The 14,544-nt window shown below is 39.3% G+C and overlaps 1 protein-coding gene across 1 annotated transcript in view; it reads right to left on the reverse strand.

The window, feature by feature from the left end:
- The window catches only part of LOC131940249 (T-box transcription factor TBX1-like), a 44,509-nt gene that overhangs the window by 21,362 nt on the left and 8,603 nt on the right, over nucleotides 1-14,544 (reverse strand). The window contains exon 2 of the mRNA XM_059298886.1: nucleotides 9,671-10,013. Coding sequence (XP_059154869.1) covers nucleotides 9,671-10,013 — 343 coding nt within the window. The remainder of the gene's footprint in view (nucleotides 1-9,670; nucleotides 10,014-14,544) is intronic.

Genomic DNA, 14,544 nt, shown 5'->3' on the forward strand with positions numbered 1-14,544 from the left:
TTTTTTTTTGACGCGGTGAAACGAAAAATTCGCAGAGATATTAAAACTAGCGGCAGATAACTCGAGGCTACGACGTGTGAATAGATTTGTTAGTCAGACAAGAGTCGTCCCGCCTGACGCGAGTCATGCCGGCAGACGCCGGAAATCTAATCACACTGACAGTTAATGGACCGGACGGGTCCGGCAGAAAACACAGAAAAGCCGTGAGTTTTCCTGCATCAGAAATTTCCTAGGATTGCATGTTATAAACTTTTTGTTTTAAGTTACGTATAAAAATTAAGTTATCGTCTGTAAATGCTACATAGAGATGGGGAAGGTGTGTGTATGTGCGCGTGTTGAAATGGGGGGGGGGGGGGGGTGTCAGCATTTTCTGTTGTGATTAGAGGTGTTTGAGAGAAAAAAAAATTAATGTAACATTTTGGTGTGTATTTCAAAAAGCAAACATGTTGTGAAACAATATTTCTTGTTATTTTACTGGGTCGGAGTAGGGGTGGTAGGGGATGGATACAGTTCTTCTTGATTGGGGGCGGGGGGGGGGAGTGGATGGGGGCTTCTGTATTTTTAAATTAAATTTCAGTTTCAAACAAAGAAATTGTAACAATTCCTTGTAAAATAAATAATAATATTTTTTTTTATTAAAACGAGGAAACCTGGTGTTGATATGGACGCCATTGAAGTTAGGCTTTGGCTCTCAGAGAAGAAAAAAATCTCAATCTCCCCCTAGAGAGAATCATATAGCCGTGTTCAGGAAACCAGATGGTCGATCGTATTTATTTTATACAACAAAAAATGTACACACTGCTTTGTGCTAGGTTATGGGGGTTCAAGGTTACTGTATGTATCATGAAAGTACACATAAAAAGTGAAAAGAATTTTAATATGTGAGGTGTAGGCCCTACTTGGGAAATGTTTTTGAGTGTTCGTGAGACAAAGACTAGTGGTATGGTAAAACAGTAATACTTTCGTTTGCCATTTAGGATAGCTGGACATTGGCAAGCTGTTTGATCAAATGTTAACGTTTAATTATATTCAGTAGTTAGTGATCGTAATCCTGTTGAGATTAATCTTGTAGTCTTAAAGTTGCCTAAGGTGGCCACGAGGAAAATAGAAGCAGCGAATCAGAAAGTTTAAGTAAACAACCAGAAAGTAAAGTTTACCAAAAAGCGAGTTGTAGTAACCAACCGACAAGCAGAAATTACAAACTGGCAAACAGAAGTTAACAAAAACAAGCAGAAGTTGCAACCAGTAAGCAGAAGTTGCAACCAGCAAGTATAAGTTACCAACTAGCAAGCATAAGTTACCAACTAGCAAGTATAAGTTACTAACTAGCAAGCATAAGTTACCAACTAGCAAGTATAAGTTATCAACTAGCAAGTATAAGTTACCAACTAGCAAGTATAAGTTACCAACTAGCAAGCATAAGTTACCAACTAGCAAGTATAAGTTACCAACTAGCAAGTATAAGTTACCAACTAGCAAGCATAAGTTACCAACTAGCAATTACAAGTTACCAACTAGCAAGTATAAGTTACCAACTAGCAAGTATAAGTTACCAACTAGCAAGTATAAGTTACCAACTAGCAAGTATAAGTTACCAACTAGCAAGTATAAGTTACCATCTAGCAAGTATAAGTTACCAACTAGCAAGTATAAGTTACCAACTAGTAAGTATAAGTTACCAACCGGCAAACAGAAGTTACCAACCGGCAAGCAAAAGTTACCAAACCGGAAAACATAAACACCCAACTGACATTGAAAGTAACCAAAAAATTTCTGGCGCCGGCCAGAGAACGGACATAAACCGCCCCCAGCTGTCGGACCCTCCGTGTTTGCTAGTTAGCAGACGATTAATTCTCCCCAGAGCCACTTGAAAATGTCGTCAGTGTAAACAGATTCGGCACTCAATTTGTGCCTGGAGGAGTCAGACCACAGACCGGTTCTATCTTCTGTCTTCCCCCTCTTCACAAAAGAAACAAATTAGCTCCAAAATATATATATAAAAAAATATTTTTGAAGTTTATTTATTTTAGAAATTTGATGGTAGGTAGAATAAAAGGCTTCATAAAGTAGACAAAATTAAAATTTAGTGTTAAAGTGGGTGAAAGCCAAATAAAGCCCCCCCCCCCCAAAACACACACCACTTGTCACGTAATGGGTACATTTGGAGGCTGAATAGGCTCATTGACTTTTAGTTTTTTTAAACCTAATTTTCGGGAAGTAATGCAAGACATGTGTCTGTATCTATATTGAAAATAAACAACAATAAAAGAAATTACAAAAAAAAAAACAACAAAAAAAAACAACAACAAAGGAACAAAATTCAACACCAAAGAGATAATCAATTAACTAATTTGTATTATTTTAGGTCAATATCTGATGAAATGTCGGGGTGGGGAAAGGGGTGGGGGTGGGATACTAAAAAAGTCATGCATAGTTACCATGGTAACGGTGATTTTCTTGGAAAAACAAACCATGTAGCCTATTCTTCAAAAAATCAAATTAATCATATTATTAGTGTTTTTTTAAACCATTATCACTTTATAAAGTTAATATTATAGTTCGTCTCAATTAAAATGTAAAAAACATTTTTTTTTGCATAAACCTACCTCTATGTAGAAAACCCCCACCCCTCCCACCCCTCCCACCCCTCGCACGACTCCATCTACACCCCCACCACCCACACTTTCACATCTAACTCCATTATCACAGAATATGAAACATAAAAAAGCACCCACAAAGTTGTATAGCTGATGTAGTTGACATTTTACAGCTTCTTAAAATCAAATCAACGCCACGCTACTCTCCAATCTTACGAAGACATGTTTTTTTTTAATCGCTTCACAACACGCCGAAACACATGTTGTGAACAACCTTCTATCCTTTAAAAAAAAAACTTCCAGACCAATCGTTTTTTCAAATCTCTAGAACCATCTCCTACCTAGAATCCCCCCTCTCGTCAAAGACCCATCAATTCCGGGTCATTAGGCGCCAACCGGGGGACGCGCCGGTGAAATGAAAACAATTCAAATTATTTTACATACATGCGTGCAGCGAAACGCAAACTTTGGAGACATCGGTTAGTGAAACCTGATAAGGGAAGAAACTCCTGTTCAAGGGAAACAACTCTTGATAAAGGGAAATAACTTTTACTGATTTTTTTTCGATATATATAAAAAAAAACAACAAGGAATAGTTGTAGATTATGATTAAAAAAAAACATTCTGAATAGAAATTGAGACGATAAGTTGTAATTCAACTGGGAGGGGAGCCCCGGGGGTGTACTAAAATATGTAGCACCCCCGTGAGCGTGACGTAGATGAGCACGGAGAAGACATCCCCCCTCATGTTTCAGGACCTCACTCGTCGTGACGTCCCTCGGGAGGGTGAGTAAATTTAGTTTCATGGCAGGGGGAAAGTCATTGGCCTCGAGAAATGCTTGGTTCTGTACCAGCCAAGTCATGAGAGGTTACACGGTGCGAGATGTTTGATTTTTTGTATGGTGAAATGTGCGTGGAATATAGTATTCGTTGATCTGGTTAGGACAGAGGGAGTAGAGTTCATCTAATGATATGGCTTGACAATAAATGCACGTTAAATTTCGAGGTGTGCAAAGAATTAGTTTAAAGCCACCCCCACCCCTTCTTGGAACCTAAGCGGAATTTGAACAAGTACATTTCGGGTTTGTAAACACGCGCATTCACAGGATGAGATCACGATGTCATGCGCTGATGCCTTTTTATGATGTCACGCCATGATGTCGTAATGTCAAGCTGTCATGTCAATGAATCACATACCGGTATCTTGTTAAAATTGTAATGACAATCTACAGGCAATTCTATTTTTTCCCCTTTCTAGTCTGTTCTATTAATAGCAGACTGTTTTCTTACTCTCCGTCTAGCTTAAGTCTGCTATTTAAATTTAGATCTGTTTTGTCACGTGATCCGGTCCTGCAGGTTGTTCTAGAGAGGTATCGACCACGTGACCCAGCAGTACAAGCCGCACTGCATCACGGTAAATTGTTTATTGTTCTTCTAGACGGGGAACCGTCCATCCGTGACCAGGATCCCGGGGGAACGGCTCTAGCTAAGCACACGGAACCCGCGGGGAACCGACCAACCATGGACGTGGAACCCCAGGGTTCAGGGTTCGCTGCGCCTCATGTTATGGAAGTTTCATGTTTTGTTTGAATAACTTCTGACTCAAGAGCAGACAACTGGGGGAGCAGGCGAGGTCAAGGGGCGGTAACTCGACCGGAGACAACACGATCGTCTGCTAGGGATGTTTACATTTGGACGGTCACACAGTTGATCTAGTTAGGGCCCAGGATACACTGTTGGGGGTCATCCATTTATGACGTCCACAAATTTTGGATCTCCTCGTCCACACGCGTTCGCGTCATTTTTTTTCAGCCCGCCCCCCCCCCCCTCGTCGTGTGGACGTCATAAATGGATGACCCCTTGTTGGTGCAGAGATCTCTTAATTTTAGGCTAAGTGTCGCTTGACTAAAAATGTCATTGACAAAAAAAGTTAAATTAATTTTTATTGAAATTTTAATTATAAATACATTTTTAAAATTGTTCAATAGCAAACATTGTTTATCGTTTGACGGAGACAATAAATTGTATACTTTAAGTCATTCAACTTTGTAAGAAATGGAAGCTTTTTGTGCCCATTTAAGGAATTTTGTTTATATGTTTATGATTTTGTCGAAATGAATTTGTTTGCCTTGGTTACAAGTGTGAACTAAACGTTAATCACACGAAATACCGAAGTTACTAGTATTGAATTCAGATTTTCTTGCGAAAGTTTACTATGAGTTACAGTCTGTAGTCTGTAGCTTATGATGATATTTTCCAGATCTTTGAAGGCAATCGTTTTAGTTTTAGCATAGATTGTACTCTATTTTACATAGCAGAAAAACAATTATTGTTAGCTTTTGCAATCTAAGTCATTCAATCAGTAGCTTAACAATCAAATAGTAAAAAAAAAACCTTTTCAAAACATTATTAAAAAAAACAACAAACAAACCAAGTAACATATTTACCCTAAAGTCACTCCATTAAATTGATCGCAATTAAACGATAGTAGGCTACTAGATATCGCAATCTAAGTCATTCATTAAGTAGCTTTACTATAAAACAAGTTAATAAACAGTCTAGTGACAATTTAAGCGAAATTTCCTTATGTTACCCATAACAATTTTTAATTTTTTGTGACCGAACGAAAGGATATTTTTTTGCGCTAAAAACCTACAAGATGCTTAGTTTAAATTAAAAATATCATCCAAGGCCTACACGATGCTCAGTTTAAAAATTCTCAATTAATTTTTTATGACCGAACGAAAGGATATTTTTGAAAACTTTCTTCGGCAATATTGTTCTAAATTATGGCAGAAATCGATTGGTAAATGTTTCAAGTCGCTAAGTGGTCTGGTTGCCGAGATATGGGCCAAAAACTGCAGCATTTTTTTCGAGGTTTTTTGGCTTTTCCGGGAAAATCAGGAAGGAATTCCGGGAATTTTTTTGACCCACAATCATCCTCGGAACTTGCTTAACATATTTGCTTTTGGAACTAGTCCTCGATATTGCTTCGTTGAGGAGGAGATACGACTTAAAGCTGCGGACACACATCCATCCAGAAAGAATTAATAATCGCAATTGTCAGTATGGAAATTGCGCTAAAAATTAGTAACACACTCTTACGCCCCGCGATATAATCGATTGGTACCCACATGAACTAACTCTGCAAAGAAATGTTGCTGTCGTTTTAACTGCGGTGCCATGCATGCTGGGATTGCATCCCCCGATACATCCGAATCCCCCCGTCACACTACAAACAAAGCTATCACGTGACCAAGCCTCAGCCCCAAAAGAAACGCATTCATTTCGTCTTTTAATCTTTCATGTCACGCCCATGTTTTTTCCACACTATCGCCCCGTCTCTCTATCTTTCTAATTTTTCTCTCTCTATTCCATGCACTTAACCGCCCCCCCCCCCCCACCCTCCCCGATACACGCCCTAGCATTTGAAATCGGTAGTGAGTTTTCTCCCTTCGTTTGGTCCCACGTGCGTCGCTTCTTGGATGACCTCCCCTTGATAAGGTTTTTACGGCGAGTTTAGGGCCTATCTAAACACACGAGAACTAGAAATTAATTACCGCGATACTCAGCGAGTGCCGTGAATTAATTGCGCTTGCTCGCGTTCGGGAATTCCGCGGGTAATTTACAACTGACTCCATTTACAGCTTTACACAGGGCCCCCGTGAGAACGGTGGGACATTGGGAGCTTGCGCGCCCTAGGGCAGAATGGGCGCCCTGTATCAAGATTGGGCGCCCTGTAGGACTCTTAAGATAAGCGTCCTCTAGAAAAATAGTCACCTTTTTGCCAAGATCATCACCTAGTTTTAGTATATTTATACAAATATAAATAAATAAATAAATAAATAAATATATAGGCGTATATATATATATATATATATATATATATATATATATATATATATATATATATATATATATATTTATATATATATATATAAATAATTGTATATAGGCCCTATATATATATATATATATATATATATATATATATATATATATATATATATATATATATATATATATATATATATATATATATATATATATATATATATATATATATATATATATATATATATATGTATGTCTATATGACCTTCTTTAATAGCATTTGATCGTGTTTCCCACACGTAAATATAGAGCCTTCCTACTGACACATTTATACCGCCGATATATTTTTCTTCTAAACTTTCCCTTTCACGTCTTATCTTAACCTTATCACTGTCTGGGGTAGGCAGACCCTAAAGCACGAACACACACACAGACAGACAATAGACTCGACAGAAAAAAATCACACTGTTATACACATACAATGTTGAAACAAGCGATTGCCACAGGGACATACTTAAACTAAATATACTGAAAGAATGTCATCTAAGAAAGACTATTTGCAATTATTTTTTGTTGTTGAAAACATCAACTTAGCCACACAAAACACCAATCATATGGACCTTCACCAACCACCCAACCATCTAGCCATCGAACCATCAAGCCACCCATCCACGCAGCCACCTAACCACTCAGTTACCAAACCACCTAACCACCCAACCACCCATCCATCCAGCCACCCTAACACCCACTACAGTCTCACGTTTGAAGTCCCGTTGAACGTCCGCCATCTTGGATCTCGCTAGACCAAAAGAAAAAAAGCAAGCAGAACTGGGTAATCTCGAGCGTAAACTGTTTTTAAAAGCCGTAAAAGATTGAGCTCACGGCTCGAGCTTAACTCCAGACTCACCAACAGGTGTGTGAGCATGAGATAGGCCGACACCTGTACGGGGAGGGTGGGGTGGGGGAGAAGGGTGCTGGGTTATTCTCAGGGTCTTACACTTCACAGGTGACCCACTTTAACTAGTCTCACATATGACCCCCGTAAGTAGGGTCTCACACTTCACAGGTGAACCACTTTAACTAATCTCACATATGACCCCCGTAAGTAGGGTCTCACACTTCACAGGTGAACCACTTTAACTAATCTCACATATGACCCCCGTAAGTAGGGTCTCACACTTCACAGGTGAACCACTTTAACTAATCTCACATATGACCCCCGTAAGTAGGGTCTCACACTTCACAGGTGAACCACTTTAACTAATCTCACATATGACCCCCGTAAGTAGGGTCTCACACTTCACAGGTGAACCACTTTAACTAATCTCACATATGACCCCCGTAAGTAGGGTCTCACACTTCACAGGTGAACCACTTTAACTAATCTCACATATGACCCCCGTAAGTAGGGTCTCACACTTCACAGGTGAACCACTTTAACTAATCTCACATATGACCCCCGTAAGTAGGGTCTCACACTTCACAGGTGAACCACTTTAACTAATCTCACATATGACCCCCGTAAGTAGGGTCTCACACTTCACAGGTGACCCACTTTAACTAATCTCACATATGACCCCCGTAAGTAGGGTCTCACACTTCACAGGTGAACCACTTTAACTAATCTCACATATGACCCCCGTAAGTAGGGTCTCACACTTCACAGGTGAACCACTTTAACTAATCTCACATATGACCCCCGTAAGTAGGGTCTCACACTTCACAGGTGAACCACTTTAACTAATCTCACATATGACCCCCGTAAGTAGGGTCTCACACTTCACAGGTGAACCACTTTAACTAATCTCACATATGACCCCCGTAAGTAGGGTCTCACACTTCACAGGTGAACCACTTTAACTAATCTCACATATGACCCCCGTAAGTAGGGTCTCACACTTCACAGGTGAACCACTTTAACTAATCTCACATATGACCCCCGTAAGTAGGGTCTCACACTTCACAGGTGAACCACTTTAACTAATCTCACATATGACCCCCGTAAGTAGGGTCTCACACTTCACAGGTGAACCACTTTAACTAATCTCACATATGACCCCCGTAAGTAGGGTCTCACACTTCACAGGTGAACCACTTTAACTAATCTCACATATGACCCCCGTAAGTAGGGTCTCACACTTCACAGGTGACCCACTTTAACTAATCTCACATATGACCCCCGTAAGTAGGGTCTCAAACTTCACAGGTGAACCACTTTAACTAATCTCACATATGACCCCCGTAAGTAGGGTCTCACACTTCACAGGTGAACCACTTTAACTAATCTCACATATGACCCCCGTAAGTAGGGTCTCACACTTCACAGGTGAACCACTTTAACTAATCTCACATATGACCCCCGTAAGTAGGGTCTAACTGGTGAGCTCTGGGCCATTCCGCCTCACTTGAGATTGAACCAGGTGTGCACGATTTCACACAAGCCCCATATTCGGACCTCACTTAACCAACCCACATATGACCCACATCTATGACCTACATCTATAGGGTACCACAACCCACACATGACCCACATCTATAGGGTACCACAACCCACACATGACCCACATCTATAGGGTACCACAACCCACATATGACCCACATCTATAGGGTACCACAACCCACACATGACCCACATCTATAGGGTACCACAACCCACACATGACCCACATCTATAGGGTTCCACACCACACAAGACCCACTTCCCAGAGGTCCCAAGCCTCACTTGTACAATTTTGTTAGATTATGCTTATAATTAAATTTGCTTATATTTTAAACTGAATTATTAGTTTCGATTAATATTACTGAAGGCAACCACGGAGAAGGAGAGAAGAAAGAGAATCAAGGAATGCTGGGCTTAAAAGGGCTCAAATGAAAAGAGCTGCCCAAAACAGAGTCCTCTGTAGAGGTACAGCTGCAGCCCTTTCTCACCAGGGTATTGACAGAAATAACTCACACCAAATAAGATTCATTTTTCCAGTGCCAAAAAACAGGGTGTATAACCAATTTTCCCGAAACTTCTCAACTTTTCCAGCAAGGAATTAGAAGCTTCATGGCAATGTTGATAATAATTCAAATTTCAAAACTTTATTTTATGTGTAATTTCAAAACTTTATTTTATGTGTTTTTGTTATTGAGTCTCTTATCAAAAATTTCCTTCAAGATTAAAATGGGAATTCCCCGTCAACTCATTCAGATCTGTTTGACTTGCGCTGAAAAACAAAATAAAAAGTTGTCCTTACCTTCCCAGCTTCGTGACAATCATCTCGGTACCCAGGCTGTCAAACTCATCCCACAGCTGTTTCATCTCCAGCTGGGCGCTGGCGTTGACCAGCTTGACGTGCAGGGGCTTGCTGGGCTGGTCCAGTTTGAGGGCGCCCTCGATACTGCTGCTACGCTCCTTCTCCAGCTCCGACCCGGACAGGTCCGCACTGGAGCAGTCAGAGTCGTGTTTCACGTCTTCCAGCTCCGGGGACGGGCGTCCGCAGTGGGTGTGGGACGCCGGGGTGGGGTGGTCGGGGGGCTGGTCGAATCGCAGGGTGTCGAACATTCGACCCATGCAGGCGCTGGATCCGATCACACAAGCTGTGGACGACAATTTCAAGACATCATAAATATTTAATGTTAATATTGATTTATATAAAAACTGATATTGACTTTAATATAATTTAATATTGACTTATTTATATTAATGTGGGCTAACAGGTAACATTGATTTTTATAACAATTAAGGGGGAGGGCTCCGGTTAAAAAAAAAAACTTTTTAAATACTCATTAGAAAACAGTTATGTCTTTACAGCTTTATTAAGATACATCCGCATATGCATTTCCACTAAAAAAAATTGGTGAAAAAATCTTGGTAACTATAACAACGGCGGCCATCTTGAAAAATTAACCCCTTCGTAGGTTTGCCACCATTTATAAAATATTATATTTTAAGCCCAATAAACAATTAATTCATAATCTTCTTCTATATTTTGGGGCACTCAGCTAAAAATTTTAAGTGCATATCTTCAAACTAATTTTTTATGAATTTTCAAGATTTATGTCCATTAAATGCAATCTAATGTCAATTAAAAACACTAGTTTTAATGCCCCAAAATTCCCCAAAATGTAGTTTTTTGAAGGGACACAAATTTTGAAAATTCATAAAAAAATTAGTAAAGAAATAGCTTTTTTCTAACGAGTATTTTACCGGAGCCTTTCCCCTTAATATTGTAATATTGTAATATTGGTAGAGAGCTGGATTGCTAACCCGTAAGTCTCGAGTTCGAATCCGGGTTCAAGTTAGTGGAACGTCCCTGAGTCCACCCAACTCTGATGGGTACCTAACTCACGCTAGGGAAAGTAAAGGCAGCTGGGCATAGTGCTGACCACACTATCTCTTCATATGCCGAGGTCACAGAAACAAGTAAACTCTATTTCACTTGCCCCATAGACCGTCAGTTTTGAAAAGGAACTTTTATAAAAGTTAATATTGACTTATATAAGAGTTAACTTTGACTTTTAATAACAGCTGACATTGTCTTTTAGGACCATTATGTTTTTTTTCTGCTGCCAGTGTGGGTTAGGATGAGGATTGTGATCAGGTTTAGGTTTACGGTTAAGGGAGGTCCGGACTTGAGTTATGGTTAGAGAGATAGGGTCTGGGTTAGGGTCAGTGTTAGGGTATAGACAGGGTAGATGGCGCAACTCTAGCTGGTCAATAGTAAGTGTTTCTATGTACTTTTGAACAAAATTAAACACATTATTGGCCCAGTCTTGCAAAAACCAGTCATGCGACTACGAGGTGTAGTCTTACAGTCGGTGTATTTTACATCTCAAAATGCCAATAATTGGCCATTACAACAAATAGTCCTGTCGAAAAGAATATTTTCAACATAAAGTAGGCTAACAAAACTTGTTTGCCTTATCAGAATATAAACAGAGAAGCGTTAGGCCAATCTCATTCGATTACACCTGCATTCCTCAACAGTAGGTGTAGCTTAAAAAACCTGGCTTATGTTAATTAGATTATGTTTGTTTCACTAGCGTGATTAGACGGAGATCTAATTATCTCTCCCATGTCCTAATTGTTGCACCGTGATTACTATTTACACAGTGATAAGTAAACAACACGTTTTTTTTTTAATTGTTAGGCCTAGCAATCTTTTTAGCTTCCATGATGTTAATGAAAACGAACAGCCCACATAGGGTTAATCAAAATACCTTTCCGTTTCCGTTTCGAGTTTTTCTAACATCGAAACAAATTAGAATGAGTTGTAGACGATGAGGGGGCGACTTTGGTAACCCACAGTTGTTGAATGAGGGGTCAGTGGCACACACCTGACCTACTGCACTGTTGGATTTTTTAGTACCACCCATCTCCTGTATTGGTGTTATAAGTCACAACACCCCAGATTTGTTAGTACCGCCCATCTCCTCTATTGGCGTTAGAAGTTACAATACCACACCTCCGAAGTTGTGAGATTAGTACCAACCTCCCCGAGCCCGATGGTGGTATCATTCCTTTAACCCCCCCCCCCCCCCCCCCCCCAACAAATCATAGCATAATGTATGTGCAGCTTTTAAACATTTTATTTTAAATATTTTTTTCTTAAAAAATCGCTTGAAAAACTGTTATACTGTATAACTACTAATGGTTCTATAACTTAAGTTTAATCATTATGGATTCTAGTATTAGGAATATTAGGCATATCTGTTTTTTTTCCTCTCTCATTGAAAGCCATTGCTTCTGACTTTTGGTTTATATGCCCTTTAACATGAAGACCAATACATGAAGACACGAATAGTGAACTTTAGGGGGCGGTGCAGGTTACTACGTACAACAAACACTCACCCCTTTTATCCCCAATACAACAATTGAGTCTAAAAATACTCTCAGATTTAAGGTTGTTGCATAAACTACAACACAGCTCTTTGGGGGTGGGTGACGAACATAGAATAGCTTAGATGACCATAAGAGGCCATATACGAGAGGAGGGTATTACACAAATTTGCCGTCAAACTGTTGGGTTTTATAAAAGTAATTTTAAACTGACTCTTAGCAGTTATTTATTTTTAACGATATTTTTCGTTATTATTTTTTTTTACAAAGACGTAATTTGTACATGATCTGCCTAAAAATTCTAAACAGTAAATTTGTTATTTGTGTGTGTGTGTGGGGGGAAGGTGCATTTACAGGAAAGCGTGACGTTATTTCAGGGCATTAACACTATTTTGTGACGCTTTGTAAAGATATAGCAAGACGATGATTGTGAACAACCCCTTGTTTAGGAGAAACTTTCACTTAGACCACTGTATTTTCCGTACCCACGGAAATCAGCCACCAGGTTCCCAAACCAAATTTCGAACCACACTCCGCGGCATCCAATTTGGCCTCAGCCGCTGCCGAGTGTCTGGCAACGATCAAAACTCCAAGAGAGACATCAAATCTCTCGTCTGGCACGACTTCCGGCTAGCCGGACCCTCGGAGATGTGACGTCAGTTCGGTCTGACACCGCTACCTGGACGGGCCATCATCATCACTCGCGTCACGGCGATCATTACCGCCATCATCGGTGTTATCGCGAGCCCGCGCGAGAATCACGAGGGACCCGCGCGAGGGCCGTGACGTCACCTGACACGGCTACCGAGCGGGGTAATTGGCCGGAAGTCCTGCTGGGATTGCATTAGGGATATTAGCGCCCCCTGGTGTGGGGCTCACCCCAAGGGAGCTAACTCTGTGAGCAGCAGACGCTTAATTGGAGTTGCTGCACGTGCGGAGGACTCAGGCAAACACAAATCACCAACATAGACGTTTCCACAGGTCGCTATTCTTATGGCCAATAGTTGAAAGCAATATATATATATATATATATATATATATATATATATATATATATATATATATATATATATATATATATATATATATATATATATATATATATATATATAGGCTATATGTAAACTGCGTTAGGCCTATTATTTTATAAATGAGGCCAATAATACAAATTGGAAAACAACGAACTGTATATGTATAGGCAGGCAGATACAAATGAAGACTTATCAACATTGGTCGGCTATGTGTTGTTAATAATTAAATGTGTAAATTTGTTTTAATCATTTGCAAATCAACACATTTTATTGAAAGGAAAAAAAACACATACTTTATTGATATTTTAGTGTGGTACCCATTTTAAGTAAACAACGTCCGAACATGACATGATGAGAGCTAATGTTAATTAATTAACACTGTAAAATTACAGCGTTTGTTGTAGAAACAAATGGTCACCCTTATATAAAGCCCCACTTATTTTTGTTGATGTAAAAGTATTTCTAATGTGGGACCTTGGCCTAAATAATTCAATATTCATTTCTAGTAGGAAAAATTTAGGTGGGAAAGCACAATTTAAATGTTGTTGCTAAAGATTGTGTTTAACCCATTAAAGCAGACTCAGACCAATACTAATACAACACGGGGAAATGGGGTTTACTATGTTCTGAATTAGTGATTTTAAGATCAGGTTAGTTACTTAATCCACGTAATACAACTAAAAAATGTAAATGTATTCATTGAACGCCAGTGTAAGATTAAATACACCTTATGTATTTTGCACTGCAATAATTTTAATTAATTAAATTACAATCATTTACTTGTAATTGTTTTTTCATATTCTGAATATAATGTGACGAAAAATAAACACGAAACGTTATGTGCTTAGACTGAAATTATTTTTAAAAACTCAACTTAGAATCAATATGTATTTAATGAGAATACTTATTTTTAAAAACTATTGCGGCTATGCATATAGTTTTAAAAAAAAATCTGTTAACTTTTATCTTAATTTTGATAGAGTTAGTAACGATTAGGATTACACGGTTCGATTAAGAAGATGAAGAGAGAGGGGTGGTTGAAACTCGGGATAATTAATTAAGGATGTTTTAATGATAAATACCCTCACCCCTCTCCGCATCCACACCTTACTTCATCTCTCCCCCCCCCTCTCTCACACACAGTTATACACCACAGTAAACTTGCACATATTTTAACCCACACCAGCGTAAACTTTCACTAGGATCTCCGGTCATGTTTAAATAACTGCCACGTCCGACAACCCGTATTTTTCTTCAT

Source organism: Physella acuta, unplaced genomic scaffold, assembly GCF_028476545.2.
Source record: "Physella acuta isolate Inbredline_101_S28 unplaced genomic scaffold, ASM2847654v3 ptg000313l, whole genome shotgun sequence".
NCBI classification, from domain to species: domain Eukaryota; kingdom Metazoa; phylum Mollusca; class Gastropoda; family Physidae; genus Physella; species Physella acuta.